The 25,197-nt window shown below is 39.1% G+C and overlaps 1 protein-coding gene across 2 annotated transcripts; it reads left to right on the top strand.

Moving 5' to 3' along the window:
- Window positions 1-1,536: 1,536 nt before the first annotated feature.
- LOC101899483 (porphobilinogen deaminase) lies at window positions 1,537-25,196 on the top strand. 2 transcript variants are annotated; one of them, XM_005185383.4, is made up of 4 exons: window positions 1,537-1,808; window positions 3,966-4,038; window positions 23,536-23,805; window positions 23,857-25,196. In XM_005185383.4, exons 1-4 carry the CDS (start codon window positions 1,761-1,763, stop codon window positions 25,164-25,166), a joined length of 1,701 nt encoding a protein of 566 aa, XP_005185440.1. In that variant the 5' UTR covers window positions 1,537-1,760; the 3' UTR covers window positions 25,167-25,196. The 2 variants fall into 2 exon arrangements, with proteins under 2 accessions (XP_005185440.1, XP_058987557.1); XM_059131574.1 differs by lacking the exon at window positions 3,966-4,038.
- Window position 25,197: the final 1 nt, after the last annotated feature.

Here is a 25,197-nt window from a genome sequence, read left to right as displayed (position 1 = left end):
CGCACACACGTCAAATACAAAGGTCATGCACGAGAAAAATTAAAAAATTCTGATTTTGCTTCATGAATCGTAGGTGTGACGCATACATTCAAATTTTCACTAAACTACATAATTGCATGCTATTCATTTTGACCGTGTACGGCGCATTTAAAAAGCCGATAAAAAATCTATCATCTCAAAATCGAAAGTCGATTACAATAAGTTGACTACGGTTTTCACCACAGACAAAAGTACATTAGAGGAAAAGAGATAGCCATAGCCATAAAATTTGATATAGACCAATTCAAATGAAATAGTAGACAACGAAAACTTAGTTTTGTCTTCTAATCCAGGTGGCTCTCATCATGTTTTGCGTAGTTAACATGATGATTTATGCGTTTAACCCACTCGACTCCGAAAACACATTTTATTGTTTTTCAAGATTTTCACTGGATTGTACAAATTGTTACAATTTTTTACTTTATCAAATGTGGACTTGAAGAATGTAGAAATAATCAAATGATCTGTTCCAGAACAAGAATCTACTAGTTATGCAATTTTTTCGATATCATCAAGGAAAAATCGATTATCATAATAAAAGGTTTCACATTCTTGCAGTTCTGGAACACCACAAAATATAGTGGAAGATCATGGCACAATAAAGAAGGTAAAGTCATGCAATCATATGTTTACAATTTTTTTCAAAATTATTCATTTCACAACATCTCATTTTCAAAATATTTATTTATATGGGAACCAGCAGTAAAATTTTACAAAGTAAATAACAAAAATTCTTCTTAGTTTTACCATGCAGAAGATGTATAAACTATTTTTTTTTTTTCAAATATGACTTAGACTATATTTTCTTGTTAATATCAGATTACACATCAAGTTGGTGTCATATGTAAAGTTCCACATTTATATTTAGCATTCGTATTTAACTAAAAAGAAATACTTTGTAGTATATTATTAATCAATGTGTTCATATTATAACTAAATCGGTAAAACATATATCGATATGACCCGACGCCATGATCGTAAAAATATTTTTCACAAACACCTTGCTGACGTTGACTGTATCAAAAGTCTTCATACAAGTCTAGAGTCGCTAACACTGTTATATGACAAATACTTTCTGGTAAAGCCCTCGACTAGCTTATGAGGATATGGCGTGCAGTGCTTTTATTGAAGATCGTCAAATCGCAACGTTCTCTAATTTTGAACTAAAGTGAAGAAATCGATCTGTACAAGTAGCCATTGAGATTCCTCCCGGACATAAGTGCGTCGATTAAGATTTGCCACGGGTATTTGTTACATCACAAACAAGAGGAAGTGCAATATAGCTTTACTTTCGTAAGCTTATTATTATTATTATTTTTATACTTATAGAATAATACATCTCATTTAAATATTTTCTTTTGCAAGTAATGAAACCCAACCTATTGTCAGAATTATGATTGAGAATGACAAGTTGGCAACGTGGGCAAGGGGATAACGTTGGCAACGTTGTCAACAGTGAAAAGCAAGGGGAAAGGGGGCGTTTTTAACTTGGGGCTTGTTGTCTGTCAGTCAGTTTTTTGATTGGGTGGCTGTGGGGTTCAGTTGCTGCTGTTTATTTTCGGAAAGACGACAAATTCAAAACCTTCAACATTTATCCTATAAATGACAAACGTCTTATCAACGGGAATCTTTAAGATCCATACACACATCAACTCTACGTAGAAGAAACAAACACTTGTATTTGAAATTACATCCGGAAATATTTTTTAATTAAAGCCGACATGACTGGTGACGACAAACCAATAAGAGTTGGTTCCCGAAAGAGCGAGGTAAGTTAAAACAATTTGCAATTCATCATTTGAATTCACTTCATTAATTAAAAAGTGCTTCAATTATGCATACACACACAACCCGATACGCTTTCCGTTTCTTAGGTACATTTTTCCATTTCTTAGACCATACTAAGCTTCAAGTGCTATTGTGGCTATTGTGTTACACAATCAACCATACCCGAAATGTAACCAAAATTTCAGTATTTGTTGTGTTAAGCTGTATGATTTATCAGAGAGAATGTCTAACATATAATGCAGGTTTCCAACAGTCCACTGACTTCGAAAGTCACACGCAGTTTCAATCAAGGTTTTGAAGTTTTAGATCACGACGTACCTACATTGTTGAATTGCTTTGCATACATGTATCTGTCTTGGCATGTGTAAATGTGAATGTGCGTTTGTTGAGTGGTACAACTGTTGAATCAAAATCCGGCTGAGTTCAAAGAGTAACAGGTTGGCAATCCAGTGGATAATGTAAAATGAAATAATAATAATGAATTAAAATAAATTAAAGGAAGACTGTGTAGCATCTGGGGTTTACAATGTTTACCCAAGGCATTTCCGAAATTCTTAAAATTTTGGATCGAATTGGTTCAAAATTAAATCAAGGAATATTGCTGTTCATGCGACACAGTTTCGCATTTTGTGCACAAAAACGGTCGGATACTGGTCATTTTGTTTACTTTTATAACTATAATTTGGGTTGGCGGTCGGAGGTATCCGAAAAGAATCCAATCCAATGTTTTCCCTGCTAAGCTATCTACCCCATTAACAACGTGGAAATACACAGTTTTGTAAGAGTCCTACGGATGCTCCAACATATGATATTGTTAAAATCACCCTCTCTATAAAGACGGCTGACAAGGTGTAAAGAGAACCTTCCAATTTCTTTTGAAGGGATGAGCAGGATCGATGAAATTAATTATATATTTGATAATGGAGGTATTCCACTAGCTCAATCGTCCATGAAATCTGTCTTTCTGTCGCAATCAAACTATCTTCCGTTGATATCAAACGAGCTTTTTTTAGGGGAACCTTATGTGCAGAATTGACATTTTTACCATAGGTAGTGTTAGCTGCAGGCAAGTTATACCGCCTGAGATATGAGTTTTGAAAATTTCGGAATTGTATTGATTTGGTTTAATGCTTCTAAAGAAAATTTGCTTTTAAAAGAAAATTTTCGTCGGGATTTACGACGGCAGTTACTCCAATCTTACGATGTGAAAAAAATTTGGTTCGCTCACCCAACGGATGATCAAAAGTATAGCAATACAACAAATTAAAGCTGTTTTGAAAAATAGTTAAATTATAATTCATAATAAAGAAAACAACAATTCAATGCCATAAAGCGAACAGCTTAAACTCCTCTACAACATACCCTGACCTTATCTACCAAATAATTTTATATCTAAAAACAGTTGTTCCAATAAGAAAAATGACTATAGTACCTTTATATAAAGTATGGTACCGACTACACAAAAACTTAAATATCTTTTGCATGTGCGGTGGATTTGAGTATTGTGTTTTTAAAAAAAAAACTGCCACTTTCTTCCTGGATTTTGACGATGTACGATAATTTGTACTAATATTTGTATGCTAAATGGAAATTTTTTCCCAGTACTTGGTACTGAGACGAAAAATCATTAAAATTATGAATAGCTACACCATGGTTAATATAAGGTCGGCCAGTAAGCCCATCTGACAACTATGTTTGCGATTTTTTACCTTATTTATTGTATAATAGTTTTTATCTAGCCACATTTGTCTTTAATTTGTGGTTATTAATTACAGTTTTTGCTATTTTGATGTATACCTAGCTCCTATTTAAAGAGAATGCCAGGGAAAATGGATTTATTCCAGTTTTTAATCGTTTCAAATGTAATCAAGTTATCCCACAATAATTTTGTCTTTTCATCAAGTTCGTGCTTCGAAGCTCAAATCACTCCTTTACCTTACAATTCCCCCAAAAAATATGTTTTAAATAAATCTATAAAAGTCCCTTTAATTAAGCATAAATGAAATGTGCGCATATGTGGAAGAATAAGTTAGATCTATTTCAAATTAAAATATGGTATACACAACTGCTTTTCTATAGAAAAATATAAGCTATTAGTTTGTCTTTTAATAACAATAATGTTGGTCTTTTTCTTGCAGTTGGCTCTCATCCAAACTAAACATGTCATCTCACGATTACAGAAACTTTACCCGAATAAGAAATTTGAAATACGTAAGTAATGATAAACATTTCAATATTTATACTATATTTTGATAATGAATTACGCACAACCATTGGAAGGTGTCACATGAAAAGGACGTTTGAATGTACTAATTAGACCAAAAAAGATTAAATACAAATGACAAGTCTCACGCAATAATCCATTGTTATTGATTGTCATAGTTTTTTGTTTTAATAAAGTTTGCGAAGACCAATTAAATAACAACACTTTTATGTATTTGCATAAACTTTTTATTTATGTTTACGTGTGCACCTTGATCTAAAAATGGATTACTCACGCAAAAATCCACTTTCGTGGTAGAAATTTTGAAAGCAATGTTGATAACAGATGGTCAGTATGAAAACGAGATAACAGACTATATGATAGTAACAATAATAGAATATTAAACGTAGAAAATATGCTCTCATTTGCTTTTATAAAAATATTACCTTGTTTCTTTTGTGCCCTAATGAAGTTTACGCCTTATGCGTGATGAATTTTGCGATTGTGGTCTATAATATATGAGATGCTATTGTAACGCGTTTTTAAGAACATTTTGTCCTTTTTATTTAATAATTTCAATGCACACTTCGTTTTTAACGTTCTGCCATACATTGTATGGAGGGCATACGTTTGTAACTCATAAAAATAATAATTTTAAGTCAAACCAAATTCTAAAGCGATTCAGACCCGCCCGTCTGTTGTAATCACGTTAGAGTCAGAACGAATTAAGATACGAATCTAATATTTTGCTCAGATCAGTCTTGTCTGCAAGAAGGTCAAGTTCGAATTCGGTATTTTTATGATTTTTTTAGCCATATTTTTTGTGGAATTGTCTGAAAATCCACACAAGGAGTTTCTGCTGAGTACTTTTTTGGAAACGTTTGCAATAGTTTCGTTTTGTATTTTTCGAAGTACGAAGCGAAACAAAACCGATATTAAGATAACGGGACTAGTTTCTTATTTTGTACTGTTTGTGTAGATGAGTGGAAACAATAACAAAACTTAAATTTACTTGGCTGGATGACGCAACTTTGGAAACGAAACAGTACAATATTCATTGCAAACGTTTCTGTGTATATTAACTCAAAACAAATAATGTAAAAACTAATTAAAAGTTAAATTTATTGCTTTTTATTAATTTATTTGATTATCATACAATATAAAAAGTGCAAATAGCAATATTAGGAATAACAACTCTTAATGTACCAGTAAACATTTCGTACAGCAAATGTTTCCCGGCGATTCGTTCACAAACGATACAACTCGGCAACTCACCGCCGAAGTACATTAAGGCAATCGTATTGTTTGTGTACTTCTAGCATTGAGATGTTTGTGGTTTTGTATTGTTTGGAGTACAAAACGTTTGAAAACATTTTAAAAGTATGTGTCTTTGCGAGATGTTTACGTTGATCGTTTCGTTTGTTTTCGTTCGCTGAGTCAGAGTATGTCGGTCGAAGTCCTTTCTCCTGTTGCTCGTCAGCTTAATGGGGAAGTCAATGTTGCTGGTTCATATATACTATACCAAAGTATAGTATATTTACTAATTTTACAAACATAACATACGTATGTCATTTTTGTCTGTTATTTTCAGTACTCATTATAATTTTATTTTTTTGCAATTGTTGCTTTTGCACGTGGACATTATTATCATTCCATATGTCATTAATTTCTTTTCCAAGATACTTGTTTTTTGCGACTTACTTTTTTTTAGTGGTCTCTAGTAATTTTGGACAGATTGTTCATGATAATATTTTGCTACGTTCATTTTTGGCTACACTAAGTGAAAAATAGAATGTTGGCCATTTAAATTGTCGTAGTTTTATTCTCACTTCAAGATCTGCTCAGATGTCTGAAGTGATAAATATTTGTGAAAATAGTCTTTTACACGTGATAGGGGTAAGCGAAACATGGCTTAAGCCATGGGTTCTCTCAAAATGGGTTGAGTTATCGGGCTATAAATGTTGTCGAAATGATCGCCCTATTCAAAATGTTGAGGCTTTTGAGCGTGGTTTGGTGGTTCGGTATTCTGATGTCATTATTATGGGTGACTTCAATAATGATCTCTCCTCATTGAATACTTCGGTAGACTCGGTGTGACAATAAGGCACAATATGCACCCAACTAATTTAAGTGGTGCTCACAGCTCTACATCACTCTTGGACTTTTTTGCCCTCAGTAATGTTGCATCTGTTGTTTTTTCTAATCAGTTTATTTGAACAGGCATCACGGACCATGCATTTATTTTTATTTCAGTGGGTATTTCCGTGACATGTGTGGATCGGTTTCATGAATTTATTGATTATAATACTGTTGATCAAAATGATTTGAACGATGCTATATCGCTTTTGATTTTTCTCCAATAAACTAGAATAATGTCAATGAGCAGTGGGCATATTTATTTTCATGTTTCAATCTGTTACTTTCTATATCAGAAATATGGATAATGAATGGTATTTGTCCTCAGACATTTCTTACTATGCCTCAATTAGAGGCACTGCCTTTAAGCAGCAACAGGAAGTAAGATGATGGGGAAAAATCCTGTAAAGCCAGAAATTAAGCGAAAGCTGTTGTACGAAAGGCTAAAAGTGTTGCTCATGCGTCTTTGTTTGAAGATCTTCGAAGCAGTAAAGAGCTCTGGAGTGTTCTTAAGTCTAAGGGGCATTCCTCTAATAAATCCTATGATTATTGTGACAATGTTAATGATTTGAATGAACAGTTTGCTCAGAATCAACTTGATAGTCGTTATACTATGCATGATATATTGATGATGATGTTGGTGGTTTTCGTTTTCGCTGTGTTGATGCTGCGGAATTGCAGGGATCGAGTGCTGCAATAAAGTCCAATGCAGCGGGTTTGGATGAGTTTTCTTTGAAAGTATTTAAAAGTAGTTTTCCCTTGATTTCCTCTCAATATCTTAGCTTGATTAACTCCATATTAACAACTTCTGCTTTTCCTGAAGCCTGGAAATTAGCAAAAATTATTCCAGTCAAGAAGAAAAATGTTGTTGGTGGATTGCAAGAATTTCGTCCGATATCTATGCTACCCATATATTCTAAAGTTGTTGAGCACATTTTGAAGTTGCAAATTTTGTTTCATTTGCATAGCAGCAAATTGCCAAATGATGCGCAGTATTGCTTTAGAAGAAATAGAAGTACTTCTTCTCTTTTACTTGGGGCCAATTTCGGTAATTCCTGGTCCTTTCTCCTTCTGCGGCTTGACTTGGAGAAGGCCTTCGACCATGTGGATCATATGAGGCTGGTGCGTAAATTGCATTTGCTGTATAGTTTTTCGGTCACTGCGTGCTCACTGTTATCTTCCTACTTGTCTGGTAAGTTACAGTTGGTTTATGCTAATAATAGTATTAGCTCTATTTTGCCAGTGAGGAGTGGGGTTCCTCTGTAGTGGGTGTTGGGGCCTCTTCTATTCATATTGTTTCTTGATGACCTTTTTTCTGGTATGCATTTTTTGTGTGAGCCTTTTGCGTTTGCTGATGTTCAGTGGTTATTCAAAGAAGATACTCGCTTCGAATCTGTAATTCAATCAAAGATTGACTGCACCATGAATGTTTTGTTAGGTTGGATGAACAATAATCTGTGTGTTAACCCGGCAAAGACTAAAGCGCATTTGTTCGCCACGTTTAATAATAGAGACGTATCTGTTGTGTATAACAATATAAATATTAAGTGTGTTTCTAAGATGATGTGTTTGGGGGATCTCCTTGGGTTTTGGAAGTCACATTAGTATCGTGGTATCCCAGATGAATTCTTCCTTGCGTGGTTTGTGCACTACAGACATGGCTCTACCTTTTTCTGTTAAGAAGCGTTTGGTCGATGATTTAGTCGTGCCACCGTTTCATTATTGTTTGTAGGTGTATTCCGGCACAAATTTGAGTCATATGCATCTAATTCAATTGGCAGTCAATCGGATTGTTCGGGCAGGGCCGACTTTATGACACCCTACACCACTTTGCTAATTTAGTAGAGTTCCACATAACAATTAAAAATTGTTATGGGAGAATTCAATCATACACGCTATGATTATAATTTAAAGTTCAAGGGAATAAATTTGCCGAAGCATTTGTATCTTTTAAATTCGGACTTGTATTGAATATTTGGTGCACAATTAATTTGAAATCGGATAAAGATATTGTTACGTTCTTGGATTTTACTTAATCCCGTGTAGACGTTGTTTTATTTCCCAATACAGCTCGTACCAAATAAAACGCGGGTTCTTTCGGATTACGATTATTACAATGATTTTATTCACACAACTTTACTTTGCACTTTACTTTACTCGACGGTTTCAATTCGCGATCTGATTCACAACTGACTAACTGCCTTTCCATTTCCCCTATTTATATGAGCCTCGCCTGTCGCTACAGAAGTTTCTAGACGATCTGGTAACGCCTAGATTACGAACAATCTACCAATGCAACGAACACATACAAACTTACATTGAGTGAACAATAACAACAACACATACAAACTTACATTGAGTGAACAATAACAACAACACATACACAGGCGTGGGGGTAACAAAGAAAGAGGAATTAAGCGATCATCAATGATGACGTTTAACAAGAATTGTACGTCAGCAACAAAATAGAAAATGAAAGAGGAAATGGAAGGATGTAGAAAAATCTATACAGTAGTTGTTGTTGTGAAGTTATTCAAATAAACTGCGTAGTAGAAATTTACGTTACAATTCAAATTCTTAAATTAACGGAATTCATCTAAATTAACTTAAATCTAAAGTTATATTCGTAACATTGCCCCCCGCTTAAGCCTGTTCGTCCCGAATAGGCACAGTTCCCGTTCCGTAGGGGGTCAGTCGCTCCAAATGTACAACTTTCATCTTCGACCTGGGACTGTCGCTCCTCTGGATGCGATAAACGACGTCATTTATTTTCGTGACAATCTTGTAGGGTCCTTCCCAGTGCGTTTGTAATTTGGGGCATAGTCCTTTCTTTCGTTGTGGGTTGAACAATAGTACAAGTTGCCCTTCTTGAAACCCATCGGTATTTGCCACTCGATCGTACCTTGCCTTCATGCGGTTGCTAACCATTTTAATTCGATGTCGGACTGCATCGTGGACTTTACTAAAAGAGTTTTGACTGTCTTCATCTTGGTTCACATCGTCGTTTGGGGTAGCACCGAATATCAAATCGCCAGGTAGCTTTAATTCATTTCCGAACAGAACTTTGGCTGGGGTCCGGGATGTGGAATCATGAATGGCCGATCTATAAGCCAGTAAAAACTTGGGAATATGCTCATCCCAGTCTCGTTGGCCACTGTCCACCACTTTCCGTAGATGTTCTTCCAGGGTGCGATTGAATCTTTCCACCATGCCATCTGATTGTGGATGTAGGGGCGTCGTTCTGGTTTTCTTGATTCCGTAGGAGTCACACATTTCCTTGAAGATCGCTGATTCAAAATTCCTCCCTTGATCGGAATGAACCTCAGATGGAACACCATAGCGACAAATCCAATTTCTGCTGAACACATCCACAATTGTCCTGGCTTCTTGATTTGGGATAGCATAAACCTCTGGCCATTTACTGAAGTAATCCATGACCACTAAGACATACCGGTTCCCAGAGTCGCTTGTTGGGAACGGTCCAGCTACATCCATTGCGATTCTTTCAAAAGGGGCTCCTGAATTATACTGCTGCATGTAGCCTCGACTCTTCCGTGTTGGACCTTTAGCTCTTATGCACCTTTCACAATTGGCGATCCAGTCGGCAATGGATTTTTGACAGCCGACCCAGTAGAATCTCTGCTTTACCTTTTCAGCGGTTTTTGCTATGCCAAGATGTCCTCCACTTGGCCCATCGTGAAACTCCGACAAGACATCTCTTATTTTGGAGTCTGGGACGACGATCAAGTTCTGGTGAGATTTACCGTCCTCACTTTCCCATTTGCGATATAGGCAACCATCTATTATAAGTAGACTGTCCCACTGGGCCCAATAGGATTTTAAAAGAGGGCTTTCGGAGGTAATTTCTTTGCGACTAGGTCGTTTGCCCGTTTCTATGGCCGAAATTACTTTGCCCAGAATGGGATCTCTTCGTTGTTCCGTCGACCAATCTTCACCCGACTCAAACTGCAATAGTCGGACATCAACGATATTCTCTTTATTCTCAGCCTTTGAGCAGTGCTTGCATTCTACTTTGCATGGCCGACGAGACAGGGCATCAGCATTACCGTGTTTTCCGCCTTTTCTGTGCTCGATTCTGAAGTCATAACTCTGGAGCCTCTCGATCCAACGGGCTAGTTGACCTTCCGGATTCTTAAACTGCAGCAACCATTGGAGAGCAGCGTGGTCGGTCCTCAGCAGGAAATTCTGGCCATATAGGTATTTGTGGAAGTGTTTAACGCACTCAAGGACAGCAAGCAGCTCTCTCCTCGTCACACAGTAATTCCTCTCAGGTTTCGACAATGTCCGGCTGTAGTACCCGATGACTTTTTCCTGTCCGTCGATTTCCTGGGAAAGGACGCCACCGATGCCGCACGCACTTGCGTCTGTGTCCAGGACAAACTTGCCGCCAGGTGTAGGGTATGCCAAAATGGGGGCTCTGCATAGCATGTCTTTGAGCTTTCTGAATGCCTCCTCCTGGTCGTTGCCCCACTGAAACCTCTGGCCTTTTTGCGTCAAACGGTGTAGACAGGCGGCGATGTTGGCAAAATTTTGGACAAATCGACGGTAGTATGTGCAGAGACCCAGAAAGCTTCGCAGCTCATGGAGATTTCGGGGCTGCGGCCAATCTCTGACGGCTTGAATTTTCTCCTTATCCGTCGATATGCCCTCCGGCGTCACGTGGTGCCCCAGGAACTTCACCTCTCGTTGGAAGAGACTGCACTTCTTTGGGTTCAGCTTGAGGCCTGAAGACGAAAGCTGCTGTAGAACATCCTTTAAGTTCTTGATGTGTTCGTCGAAGTTGCGTCCCATGACTATGATGTCATCCAGGTATATGAGGCACGACTTCCACTGCAGCCCTTTTAACACACGCTCCATCAGCCTTTTAAATGTAGCCGGGGCGTTGCAGAGTCCGAATGGCATGACATTGAACTGCCAGAGACCCCCATTTACGCCAAACGCTGTTTTCCCCTTATCTTTCTCGGCGATCTCTACTTGCCAGTACCCACTCTGCAGGTCGAGGGTGGAGAACCATGACGTCACGGCTAATGTGTCCAATGTGTCGTCGATTCTTGGGAGCGGATAGCTGTCTTTCTTGGTGACATCATTCAGCTTTCTGTAGTCCACACAAAATCGGGTGCTTCCGCCTTTCTTCTTGACCAAGACCACTGGGGAGCACCATGGACTTGACGATGGTTCTATTACACCACTCTTTTCCATTTCACTTATCAGCTTCTGAACCTCGTCTCTTTTTGCCAGGAGAACACTTCTTGGAGGCTGTTTAATGGGTCTCGCGTCTGCTGTATTGATTTCATGCTTCACCACTGATGTTCTTCCTTGGTGCTCTTTTGTCAACGCAAAGGTAGAGGCATATTTCCATAATAGCTGCTTAGCCTTGTTCCTCTCGGAAGGTGATAATTGGTGTGTCCACTCTTTTATGTAGCCGTCGAGGTGCTTCTTCTCCATGGCAGCTGGCTTTTCGGTGCTAGTTTCCAAATTAACTACAGCTTCAGCTGGTGTGCATTGTCCAACATCGGAAAATTGGCAAATTTGCTCTTGCTTGTTTGACAGGTTCAAAACTCTAACAGGAATTAATCCGTCCTTGTTGCTTTTCACCAGGGCATTCGCTATTAGGATGTTACTGTTTCTGTTTTCTGCTGGTTCCACCACCCACAACTTCTCGGCTCCACAATCTCCATTCATTGGTACCCATATTATTGCTTCGGCACAAGGCGGTATTATCTCTGGATGGTCCGTGGTCAGACGTCTAATGGGTGTACTTTCATCGTAGCCCACGTTTAACGGAATTTCGACGTTAGACCAGGTCATCACACGTTCTTTCATATCCAGATTGATACCAAAGGCAATCATAAAATCTGCGCCTATTATCACTTCGTCTACGATATCGGCAACTATAAACTCGTAATTCTCCGATTTATTGGCAATAGTTAGTCTCAGGGTAATCTTGCCGTGTACTGCCGCGGGCTCCCCCGTTGCTGTGCGCAGTCTGACTCCATTAAGTTGCGTTATTTTTCCCTTTACCAGATCTGATCTTACGATGGACTTTGATGCGCCAGTATCTAACGTCTGAACTCGCTTATCACCATTGATGTACCCAGTTGTTGTTAGGTTGTGACTTTCCTGTTGTACTATTGCTATGGAGATTGTGGGGCCATCGTCGATGGGAGCCAGTCCATGCCCCGCTGGACTGGCTCGATTTAGTTTAACTGTGACTCATTGGTGGACTGTTGGGCCATTCTTCTACCATCTTCCGTTGGAGGTGGTGACGATGACCTGGATCGTTTGCGCTTAGCTCTGCATTCGCGCGCAATATGACCTGCTTTATCGCAGTTGTAGCATCTAACCCTGGGCTTAGTCATCCCAACTAACTTTGTCTCTTCTATTACCCGCCTCATGGCGTCTTCGATCGAGTTAACGAGAGATTTGGGTTCGCAACCTTCGGTCTCCAGTTGGCGAATCTTGTGCCCTTCAATGCCAGAAGTAGTGCAACCGCTTTGTCGCTGTCGTTCCACGAATTTCTAGAAGCCACTGTCTCGAACTGTAACTTGAAAACATTGAATGACGTAGAGCCGTCGAATACAGGAGGTTTGATTTTTAGTGTGTTATCAGGAACTCGCACCGGACCACCTTTGATTTCCAGTTCCGAAATTTTCTTCTCCAGATTTGTAACCCTATGGTCGTGGGACAGAAATTTCTCGTCAACCGACTGCACTTTCTTATCCAACTCTTTAATTTGGACCTCCACGGTTTCCACTCTCCTTCCAATAACTTCTGCAATGTACTCGAGTTTCTCGTTAGTTATTCTCGAATTTTCTTCGACTCTTCTGAAATTTTCCTCAAACATTTTGGCTAGCATTTCTCTGAAATCGTCACCCCTGGCAGCTACTGACGAGACTTCCCCACCGTTGGATTCGCCCATTTCCGATAAATCCACTTCATCCTTACTGTCAAACTCATATGTATCGATGTTCATACCACGGCGCTCGAACTCATCCAACAGACGTTTCTGTAGTTCAGCCTTGTTGCCAGTAGAGGACAATTCCAATTTATTAAGTTCCTTCTTCAAGTCTTCCACTCGTAGATCCTTAAACTTCATCGTAGTATTATCGTAATCCCACTTCTGACACCAATTGTTACGTTCTTGGATTTTACTTAATCCCGTGTAGACGTTGTTTTATTTCCCAATACAGCTCGTACCAAATAAAACGCGGGTTCTTTCGGATTACGATTATTACAATGATTTTATTCACACAACTTTACTTTGCACTTTACTTTACTCGACGGTTTCAATTCGCGATCTGATTCACAACTGACTAACTGCCTTTCCATTTCCCCTATTTATATGAGCCTCGCCTGTCGCTACAGAAGTTTCTAGACGATCTGGTAACGCCTAGATTACGAACAATCTACCAATGCAACGAACACATACAAACTTACATTGAGTGAACAATAACAACAACACATACAAACTTACATTGAGTGAACAATAACAACAACACATACACAGGCGAGGGGGTAACAAAGAAAGAGGAATTAAGCGATCATCAATGATGACGTTTAACAAGAATTGTACGTCAGCAACAAAATAGAAAATGAAAGAGAAAATGGAAGGATGTAGAAAAATCTATACAGTAGTTGTTGTTGTGAAGTTATTCAAATAAACTGCGTAGTAGAAATTTACGTTACAATTCAAATTCTTAAATTAACGGAATTCATCTAAATTAACTTAAATCTAAAGTTATATTCGTAACAATATATATGGGAGCTATATACAAATCTGAACCGATCTCGATAAAATTTGCAAAGATATTTCTGATATAGTACCGGTACACTACCACAAAAAAATATTTTAGTGATACTGTACCGGAACACAACGGTAATCGTACTGTACCGCAGTCGGAGCACTAAAAAACGTAGTGTTCCCCAGTCGGAGCACTACAAAATATGGGTAATAAAATTTGGTGTACCACTCAACCTGGGTACGATACAGAACACTATGTTATTTTCGAACGCTATTTAAAACGCATGCTTTTTAATCTGTATATATATAAAAACCGATTCTTGTTCGTTGGTAAATTAATATTATCCAAATCGTTCCAGCCGTTCTCAACTGATTCATTTACCAACGAACAAGAATCGGTTTTTATATATATACAGATTGTTGCAGCGAAAATAAAAACTTTGGTTTTAAATTAGTTTTAATGTGTTTTATTAATCAAGTTATGTTACACGCGTACTTTCTGTAAAAAACACACTAACTCGGACAACGTGTTTTGGTATCAAAAAAAAACAGACAAAAGGAGAGAGAAAAGATAGAGAGTTGTAACGAACTATAACTTACAATGTCAGTCATTGTCACAACATACAATAGGCATAGGAGAACAAAATAAAACATAGAAAACAGTGTTGCCATATTGGCGCGAACATGCCGGCCGCCTTGAACTACGGGGCTAAGTTCAACAATAGTAATATAAGAAACGGTATAATAATAGAAAAATTGTTAGGTATATGTCGTAAGATTTGTGGGCAGCAAAGTCAATTTAGCGGTAGGGCGAAGTAGTTGGCCATCCCTGGTTTGAAGTCGAACGACTCTTACTAGACCATCTTGGCCAGGTCGGCACTCGATTACACGTCCGAGCTTCCATTTTGTAGGCGGAGCAAGTTGGTCGTGAATTATGACGATGTCACCAACGGTAAAGTTAGGAGTTGGACGGAACCACTTACTGCGTTTCTGAAGGCTCGTGATATACTCACTCTTCCAGCGGCGCCAAAAATGTTGTCTCATGGCACTGATAGTTTGCCATCGTTGCGAAAGCGAACCTCGGAGGTCGGTGGTGTCAGGCTCGGGCAATGATTTTAATGGCTCGCCGATGATAAAGTGACCCGGCGTTAATGTTTCTTCTTCTCCCGGATGTGATGAAAGCGCAACAAGTGGGCGAGAATTCACACATGCTTCCACTTCTGTCAGAAGAGTGTTGAATTCTTCATATGTCAGCAGGACATCTCCAAGAGCTCTTTTGAGGTGGTACTTTACGCGTTTTACGCCTGCCTCCCAATAACCTCCCATATGAGGGGCACTAGGAGCATTGAAGTGCCACGTTATTCGGGACTTCTCAAAGTATGCCTTTACTGCGGGATCGGCCATGCATTTATTAAACATCATTTGTATCTCCTTATTGGCACCAACGAAATGTGTTCCGATGTCGGAGTAAACGTGTGCGATGAAACCTCTTCGATTAATTATACGTTTAAAGGCTGCGATGAAATCTTCCGAAGATAAACTGCCGACCAACTCGAGGTGCATAGCGCCTGTGCTCATGCAAATGAACGAAGAAATATAACCCTTTGTTGATCTGCTTCCTCTTCCGTGAGTATATTTTAGCGTAAATGGTCCTGCGAAATCTACAGCCGTATGTAGGAAGCATCGCCTGAAGGTAAAACGACTAGCAGGAAGGTCTGCCATCATTTGTTGAACTGGTCGATGATTCAATTCTGTACATTTCACACAGCTGGCATATATCCTGCGTATAAGATTGCGAGCGCCGACTACCCAAAAACGCCTTTCGAGCGTAGCTTGCATAATACGAGGGCCAGCATGCAAAGTGTATAAATGAATATCGGATACGATGGCCTTGGCTAGCGGCGACTTCTTGGGCAAAATAATTTGATGGCGGGCTTCATAATGCAAATTCGAATAGCGTAGCCGACCTCCTACACGGAGAATGCCTTGTTCGTCCAGAAAGGGGTTTAAACGAAGTAAACTGCTACGCTTCGGTACAATCCTTTTATCTCTGCAAGCAATAACTTCTTGATTAAATACAAAATGTTGATCATACTTAACCAATAGAGACTCGGATTCGTGCAATTCAGCAATCGTAAAAGATCCGCAGCGGGGCGTTGAATTTTGTAGCCTGCACTTGATGTTGTATATAAAGCGTCTCAAATAAGATGTGATTCGAACTAGTTTGTCGAAGGATGAGTACCGGAAAAGAAAATCCCAATACTCAATATCATTGGCGATTTGAGCCGTTGCTACTGCTATCTTGCGCGCTTCAAGACAAGTTGAATGTTCACTGGAATTGCTTCGGTGCCATGTAGGTATGATGCTTCGTAGCCAATCGGGTCCATTCCACCAAAGATTATGTTGTAGCAAATGACTGGCGTTGACGCCTCTAGAAGCACAATCTGCTGGATTGTGTTCTGAGCGTACATGATTCCATATTTCAGGGGGAAGAACATCTTGGACCTCTGCCACGCGGTTTGCAACATAAGTTGACCATCGGCTAGGATGGCTGTGCAACCACGCGAGTACCACAGTTGAATCTGTCCAGGCATACATTCGAAATCCACTGCCAATGCTTTCTCTTACCTTCCGAATAAGCTTTGCTGCTAGTGAAGCTCCACATAGCTCGAGGCGGGGTAGCGTTTTAGTTTTTAGCGGTGCTACTTTAGCGCGGGCAGTTACCAATGAAACATTTACCTTTCCGTCAGGGTGAACAGTGCGTGCGTATAGAGCGGCTGCGTAAGCTCGATTTGAAGCATCAGCGAATACGTGAAATTCGGTATTTGTGGTATCTGATGTATTAATCCAGCGGCAGAGTCTTAACGTTGATAACTTTTGAAGACCATTTCGGTGTTTTATCCACTCACGCAGTATAGACTTAGGCACTTCTTCGTCCCAGTTGACATTAGCGCTCCACAGTTCTTGCATCCATAATTTTGATCGAATCGTGCATGGAGCGATTAATCCCAATGGATCGAAAAGCGTACTAGTGTCCGACAGGAATACTCGTTTAGTTATTCTATGCGGTAACTCCTTTAAGTTGACGGCTAATGAGATACTGTCATCTGTAGTGTTCCATATGTTACCTAATGTTCGAACTTCCTTATCAGCCACAAGGAGATGCGTTGTTTGCATAGACGTCTGTGGAATGCGTTCAATGAGCTTTGTGGAATTTGTTGCCCATTTTCGTAGTTCAAATCCACCTTGTGATAAATGTTGGGACACTTCATATTGTAGTGAAAGTAGCTCCTCCTCACTGGAGGCCCCACTGAGCATGTCGTCCATGTAAAAATCGCGAGTGATAATGCGGGCAACGCTTTCGTTAGCGTTGTTAGCAGTTTGCTGCATGCATTTTACAGCACAATAAGATGCGGAAGCTACACCATATGTAACTCTTAGTAAGCGGTAGTCCATGATAGGCTCTGCGGGAGATCGACGCCAAACGATGCGTTGAAAATCCGTATCCTTTTCTGCTACATACACCTGCCTATACATTTTTTCCACATCTGCCATCATGGCAAAGCGATGTTGGCGAAATCGTAGCAGAATCGAAAACATATCATCTTGTAGTTGCGGCCCCACCATGAGGGTGTCGTTGAGCGATAGACCTGTAGACGTCTTCATCGACGCATTAAATACAACGCGCAGTTTTGTCGTGGAGCTGGTTTCCTTTAACACTGCATGGTGCGGCATGTAGTAACAGTGCTCCGTCGGTACAGATGTTGTAGGAACCAGTTCCATATGCCCCATTGAAAGAAGCTCATCCATGAATGCGTTGTATTGGACCCTTAAACTAGCGTCGTTGGCTAGTCTGGCTTCTAAACGTTTCAAGCTACGCAGTGCTATCCCGCGAGATTCTCCCAATACCATAGAATCTCTGAAAGGCAATTGAATGACAAATCGCCCATCGTCAGCTCTGCCGTGCGTCTTCTTAAAATGCTTTTCACATGCCAACTCTTCAGCAGTGTAATGCCTCTTAGCACAAGGCTCTTCGATTTCCCAAAACTTACTAACGGCTCTGGCGAGTTGCAGGTCACAATGCAGATTCGCAACATGAAGGTTAGGAGAGGTCGCGAGAACATTTCCGTATAAAATCCAGCCTAAATGTGTGTTAAATGCCATTGGTGTTCCCGGTGGTCCCCGTTTAAACCCTTCAATGATAAATTTGTCCATTTCATCGACACCAATTAGTAAATCAATAGGACCAGGGTGATAAAAATGTGGGTCTGCGAGGCGTAGATTCTCGATGTGTGGCCAGGACACGGTAGGAATTTCCACAGATGGTAAATCGTTTGTCAATTTTGGTAAAACAAGAGCAATGATATTGAAGAGGTTAGTGGATGTTTTAGGACAAAGTATTAAATCTACTTCACCTTTTACACCACCTCCTTGTGATGTTCCAATGCCAGTTACCGTTAGCGATGCGGGTTTGCGGGGTATGCGGAGGCGCTGAGCACAAGCCTCTGTTATAAATGTTGCGTGCGATCCACTATCAAACAGGGCTCTTGCAGGTTGGAGTCTGCCGGACTCGTCCTTGATACGGACTAGGGCAGTACCCAATAGTGCGATGATTTTTACGGATTTTGATTTAGGGGCAAAAGCTGTGTTAAAGCTGTTAACATACTGTGCGGTGGCTGCTATGCCGTTGTTTGGTGTAGCCAAATGCGTATTCGTAGTATGTTGAGCGGGTAGCGGGGTAGCAATAACTGCTGATTGACTTGCGGGCGAACTGCATTGATAATTTGCGGTGAATGCTTCGTGGATTGAGGTGTGATGACTGCGGTGACATATTCGGCATTTCGACGAGCTTTTACAGCTTGTTGTTGTGTGTCCTAAACTGAGGCAATTAAAGCATGCGTTCTTTTGTCGAATCGCATCGAACTTTCTTTTTGCACTCAGCTTGTCATAGTCATCACAATGATAGATCTTGTGATCCTTGTTGCAATATGTGCACTTACTCTGACTCGGGGCGCTGCTATGAAATGCACTCATACTCCCTTTCAATTGTCTAGTTATGGGTTTTGATTGTCTGGGCGGATCGGAATTTCCAAGCATTTCCAGTGAACGGGCTCTTATGAGAAGGAATTCCGATAATTCCTCAAATGTTGGAGGCGAGTCATCCGTTAATGACAATTCCCATTGTTTTCGGGTTTCATATGCAAGCTTTGATACTGTCCAGTAAACCAACCAATCGTCATACAGGTCTACGGGGCGGCCAAGTGCACGTAAAGCAGCAATATGTTGCAATACTAAGCCATGTATTGACTTTATTGATGCGGCAGTGTCTTTTGTAGACTTCTCTATTGTGAAAATTGCATGTAAATGCGTATCCACTAATAATCGCATAACCTTATAGCGATCTATTAAAATGTTCCAGGCCTCGGAGTAATTTGCGTCACCTACTTTAAGTCCGCTGATAGCTTGTAAAGCTTCCCCTTTAAGGCAACTGCGTAAATAATGCATCTTTTGACCATCTGTGATGCTGGTGTTTGTGTGTATCAAGGAACAAAATGTATCGTGGAAAGATACCCAGTCCGCTGATCTGCCGTCAAATGTTGTTAACTGTATTTTCGGCAATTGTATGGATGCAGTTGCAACAGGGGCATCCGTGGGCGAAAGTTGTGGGTTGTAGGCGACTTCATTTTGAACTACTGAAGGATGCGCGGCTAGCAATTTGTCAAAATTGCTTTTTGCGAGCAGATACCATTCCTCAGCTTGAATACGTGCTTCTTCTTCCACCTGGTATTCCACGCCACAAGATATCTCCACCTTTTCCTGCGCTTGGTTAAAGCGTCGCCACTGCTCTTCCAGAAGCAGACTATAATTTTGGGCCATTTCCAAATTAATAGCCATCTCATCCTTCTTACTAGCCTCCATATACCTCTTTATGGCTCTGGATGCTGAGTCGCGTACCTTAACCTCATTCATAGCCATTGTGGTTATGTTTTTCACTTACGCGGGGTATATTTTTGTTAAATATTTTAACCCCAATATTTTAACATCCGGCTCGAACGGACCAAAAAATGTTGCAGCGAAAATAAAAACTTTGGTTTTAAATTAGTTTTAATGTGTTTTATTAATCAAGTTATGTTACACGCGTACTTTCTGTAAAAAACACACTAACTCGGACAACGTGTTTTGGTATCAAAAAAAAACAGACAAAAGGAGAGAGAAAAGATAGAGAGTTGTAACGAACTATAACTTACAATGTCAATCATTGTCACAACATACAATAGGCATAGGAGAACAAAATAAAACATAGAAAACAGTGTTGCCATATTGGCGCGAACACAGATTAAAAAGCAGGCGTGGTCAGTTCTTCAGCCCCCAACTAATCTCGTGTAACAATTTTCAAACCGATATCTTCATTATTTGGCAAATATAAGAATTTTAGGTAAATCGAAATAGTGGGCGCAAAAGTAGGCGTGGTCAAAATTTTTTCTTTAAAAACCTTACTCGGGGTATGACGAACGTGTGTACAAAAAAATATGCAAATCGGTCCAGCCGTTCTCAACTGATTCCATTGCCAACGAACATTCTATTTATTCTCTTGTCGCTAGATGTGGTCTTAGCTGTATACATAATATTTTGCCTACGCATTATAATGTTCCCACTAATCGCACTTCTTGGATTGATTACTTTCTAACCAGCAATCCATCACATGTTGCCCATAGCATACAGATGCGATTTCCCTTCTTTTCCTCCTACCCCAGTTGGATTTTCATTTCTTTGTATAGCCCACATATAACGGTACTTTGATAATATTATTTGATTTGACGTATTTGAAGTTCCGAATCGGTACTACAGCATATCACAAACAATTACTTATGCAGGACCACATCTTCGTATAACGGTTTTTTTTTTTTGAGCGGTATTTTTCGACCGAATTTTTTTAACATTTTTCAAGTTCCTTCCACATGGTGGAGGGTATTAAAAGGCACGGCCGAACTTAGCTGCTTTAATACTTCTTTTAGGTATATTGTTGACATTATCGACACAGCTATATTGTAAAAGTATTGTCCAGAGGATTTTAGACGGAGTCTTAAAAACACAAAAAAAACTATACTTTTTTGTCAATTAATTAAAAATACGAAAAGTAAACAGACAGTATTCCTGCAGAAGCTTGCAACAAATTTGTCAAAACAGACCAATTTATCCCCCATTACAAGAATTAAAAGAAAGGATGCACATCCAATTTTACAAGTTTTATAAATAAAAAGGAAATTAGCAATAAAATAAAAATATGAGCAATAAAATAAAGATATATTTGATAAGGAACTCATAATAATAATTTAAACGTGTTGCTAATGACGTTTGTCTAAAAATGTTGGAAATAGTCTTTTATTTTCTTATTATTTGTATAGTTGTTCTCCAAAAACAATTAGTCTTGTTAATTTCAAAAAGAAACAAACAATCATTAGAAAACATCAGATTGAAAGTCGATGAATGAGAAGAAGAAGAGTTGCAAGTGATTGCAAGAAGAAATTTGTCCAGCAAGAATTTGCAAACTCTCACTGAAAGAACTGTCAAAATTTCTCTCTCCAACCGCTCTCTTTTGCAGAAATTTTGGGTTAACAGACGATTTCCAGTAAAAATTTGTAACAATTGTTACAAATTTTAGGGTAACCAGACACACCTAATAACTTGTTCTATACCAAATATGCCATTAAGCCAAGAAATGTGCGGACAATTATTGTTTTTATTTTTTCGAAAGTTCCCAACGCCACTCATTTCCTACCCCCGCCGACCGAGGGGCGACCATCCCCAAACGTAGGGATCACGTACAAATCATAATCTGCACCAGATGGAATATCGATAGATTTAGAATGACAAACTTCAAACAAAAATATCTGCGACCTATCGCGCAATTAGGATGAAATGCATAAAACCACGTTTCTATTAAATCCTATACGTTCAACTTGGAATAAAAGTAACTTATGATTGACTTTATCAAATTGTGTCAGTTGGAATGTTGCGAACAAACCCTTTAATGACCTCTAATAAAAATTGGATAATTAATCCAGTGCGGAAACCATGTTGAAATTGATTTAGGATAGATTTGACTTGATGGGAAAATACATCAATAAATAATGTTTCAAACAACTTTGGAATAGCACTCAACTTTGCAATTCATCTATAATTGGAAACATCCACTAACTTGTTTATGTAGAGCTACCAAATGCGATTTCTTCCAAATAGAAGGGATTCTCTTTGCCTACTCCTGCTTTATATCAGGGGTAGGCAGAGAAACTCAAAATTATTTTGTGATTGTATGTGTTTTAAAATAAAAATAATTGAAGGTGCCTCTTTACCTCTCTGTACACAGTGGGAAATACTTTGTTTCTTTTTATACCCTCCACCATACTATGGAGGGTATATTAACTTTGTCATTCCGTTTGTAACTCCTCGAAATACTCATATCAGACCCAACAAAGTATATATATTCTTGATCAGCGATTTTGGGCAGGTCCACGTCTTCGTATAGCCCCCATACAACGGTACCTCCCGATATTCGGTATTGTGATTATTTTAGCGTTATTTTAGTTACAATACCCACCGAAATTGTTTGATATATCGTATTTGACGTTAGTAATGGATGCTATAGCCTGTGACAGAAAATTGTCTATGCTGTTCCAGGTCTTCGCACAGCTCCGATATAACGGTACCTCCCTATATACGATATTTTGATGATTTTTGCTACATTATTCACCGTTTATTTCAAGTTTCGAATTTGAATATGGAAATGGCAAACAATGCCTGTGTAGGTCTACGTCGTATAGGCCCCAATATAATGGGTATATTCGATATTTTTAAAATTTTAACAGAATTTTTTTAGGATTTTATTTTTTGAAAATTTCCAAATTTGTTCCAAATGGTGGAGGGTATTCATAGTTCGGCCCGGACGAACTTACTGCTTTTTAACTTGTTTATATCTGTTTTTAAATTTTTAAAAATTTTCGAGACGTGGATTTTTTAAAGAGTCTGCAAGACGTGGCTTTTTAAAGAGTATTTTTTGAGGAGCCTATTAGCCGCGGATTTTTAAAGAATATTTTTTGAAGAACCTATTAGCCGCGGGTTTTTAAAGAATATATTTTGAATAGGCTATTAGACGCGAGTTTTTAAAGAATATTTTTTTAAGAAGCTTTTGATAAAAAAATATCGCTGTTATATTTACACAATTTAGTAAGCTATAATTTATTTTGGAAGAGAAGAGATAACATGAATAACGAAAAATTATAAATAAGTGGCCCGCCGATGTAATTTTTTATAGATATGTGTGACACAAAAATATATTTAGATTCTTTCTCACTCACTATCGAAATTAAACTAATTTTTTTGGGGAGAGCAGAAATATATTGGAAGTTAAATTTATGTACATCAATATTTCTAACGGTGTATTCATTAAACTAAACAACTATTTAATCACAGGATTAATTACAAATATAAAAACATGAATTTTTCAATGTTGGCGACGAAAATAAAGTAGTTGCTAAGCCTTGTTGATATCCATCCATATTTGAATGTAGTCCTTATTGAATAAACCATATTATTCTTCTGATTGCAGATACAATGACAACAATAGGTGACCGAGTTTTAAATATATCACTGCCAAAAATTGGAGAAAAAAGTCTTTTTACCAGAGATCTTGAGGATGCTTTACGCAATGGTGGTGTTGACTTTGTTGTTCATTCTCTGAAGGACTTACCAACGGCCTTACCAACAGGCATGGCAATAGGAGCCGTTCTTGAACGAGAAGATGCCAGAGATGCTCTTGTGCTTCGAAAGGACTACAAGGATTATACAATAGACACGTTACCTCATGGCAGCGTTATTGGTAAGATGGAAAAATATAATTTAAGTAGGTTATTTTAAATGAATCTTCTAGGTACATCATCCCTAAGAAGGACTGCCCAATTGCGGAGACAATACCCCCATCTCGTTGTTTGTGATATCCGTGGCAACTTGAATACTCGATTGGCAAAATTGGATGCTGCAGATTCCAAGTTTGCAGGAATAATTTTAGCTCAAGCTGGATTGGTTCGTATGGGATGGCACGATCGTATCAGTCAAGTTCTTGAGCCTACCGAGCTCCTATATGCCGTTGGACAAGGAGCTTTAGCTGTGGAATGTCGTGTCAATGACACAGACATTTTGACAATGCTTCGTAGTCTCTCGTGCATTTCAACAACGTGCCGTATTTTGGCTGAACGAAGTTTCCTTAAAACTCTTGGTGGTGGCTGTAGCGCGCCCGTAGCCGTATTCAGTAACTTGAAAGGAAACTTGGCTAATGATGGCAATTGTTCTAACACAGTTAATTTACATCTGGACGGAGCTGTATGGAGCCTTGATGGTTCTAATGAAATACGAAGAGATATGGCCTGCTTACTTGCCGACCCTACAATCGCCGAAGAAAATAGTAATGACGAGCCTCCTCAAAAGCGTACAAGAGCCAATGAAAGCAGCAGCCCAGAATTACGGAACCAAAACAGTCCTCCAGTCATTAATGATGATTCTGAGATAGAAGCTATTGCCGGTTCATACAACATTAATGAATTGGTAGAGAAACATATAAATTTAGCTAATAAATGTCCTGTTGTGGGCACGGATATTAAAAAAGAAGCGCAAAACGGGAATAATATTGACGAAGATAGAGTTGGTGACGCCGAAAGCGGCAAGGCATGTCCACTGCCAATAGATATTGGTCAGGATGTTATGGGTCAGTGTCCATTTGTGGGTAACGATACAAAAGTATTTCTGGCTGCAACCGGAAAATGTCCCATGTCTGGCAATAAACTGAACAACAATAGCGTTGAGAGCGATGATAAAGTAGACTGTGCTCCAACTCCTTCCACATCAAAATGTCCTTTTGCAGCAATGCACAGCAGAAGCGGTATGACACTCAGTGCCAAAGCTCCTAAAAGGAGTCACGAAGACACTGTGGGGAAATGTCCTTTCCTACAAAAGACTATTAAAATGTTTGACTACTCTGAGGACGAGACGGCACATTCCAATGCTAATATACTTATAGAAGATGTTGACAATCTATTTTGTGGTCTTTATCAGCATGAATGCTATGATCGTCAATTGTACATCAAGAGTAACAAACTTGGAGAACAGTTGGCCGAGGAGTTGATCAAAAAAGGTGCTTTAGAAGTAATGAGATTAGCTCAGGCAGAGATACATAGCAAATCTTAATAAACGGACTCTGATATTGCGTTTTGTTTCT

This window comes from Musca domestica, unplaced genomic scaffold, assembly GCF_030504385.1.
Source record: "Musca domestica strain aabys unplaced genomic scaffold, Musca_domestica.polishedcontigs.V.1.1 9, whole genome shotgun sequence".
Classification (NCBI taxonomy): Eukaryota; Metazoa; Arthropoda; class Insecta; order Diptera; family Muscidae; genus Musca; species Musca domestica.
Note: the sequence above shows the minus strand (reverse complement) of the source record. Positions and strands in the feature narration are given on the sequence as shown.

Excerpts from the sequence above, each read along its gene's own strand:
- LOC101899483 (XM_005185383.4), top strand. The coding sequence starts at position 1,761 with ATGACTGGTGACGACAAACCAATAAGAGTTGGTTCCCGAAAGAGCGAG. Across the intron at positions 1,809-3,965 it reads TTGGTTCCCGAAAGAGCGAG|TTGGCTCTCATCCAAACTAA; the intron begins GTAAGTTAAAAC and ends TTTTTCTTGCAG. Across the intron at positions 4,039-23,535 it reads GAATAAGAAATTTGAAATAC|ATACAATGACAACAATAGGT; the intron begins GTAAGTAATGAT and ends TTCTGATTGCAG.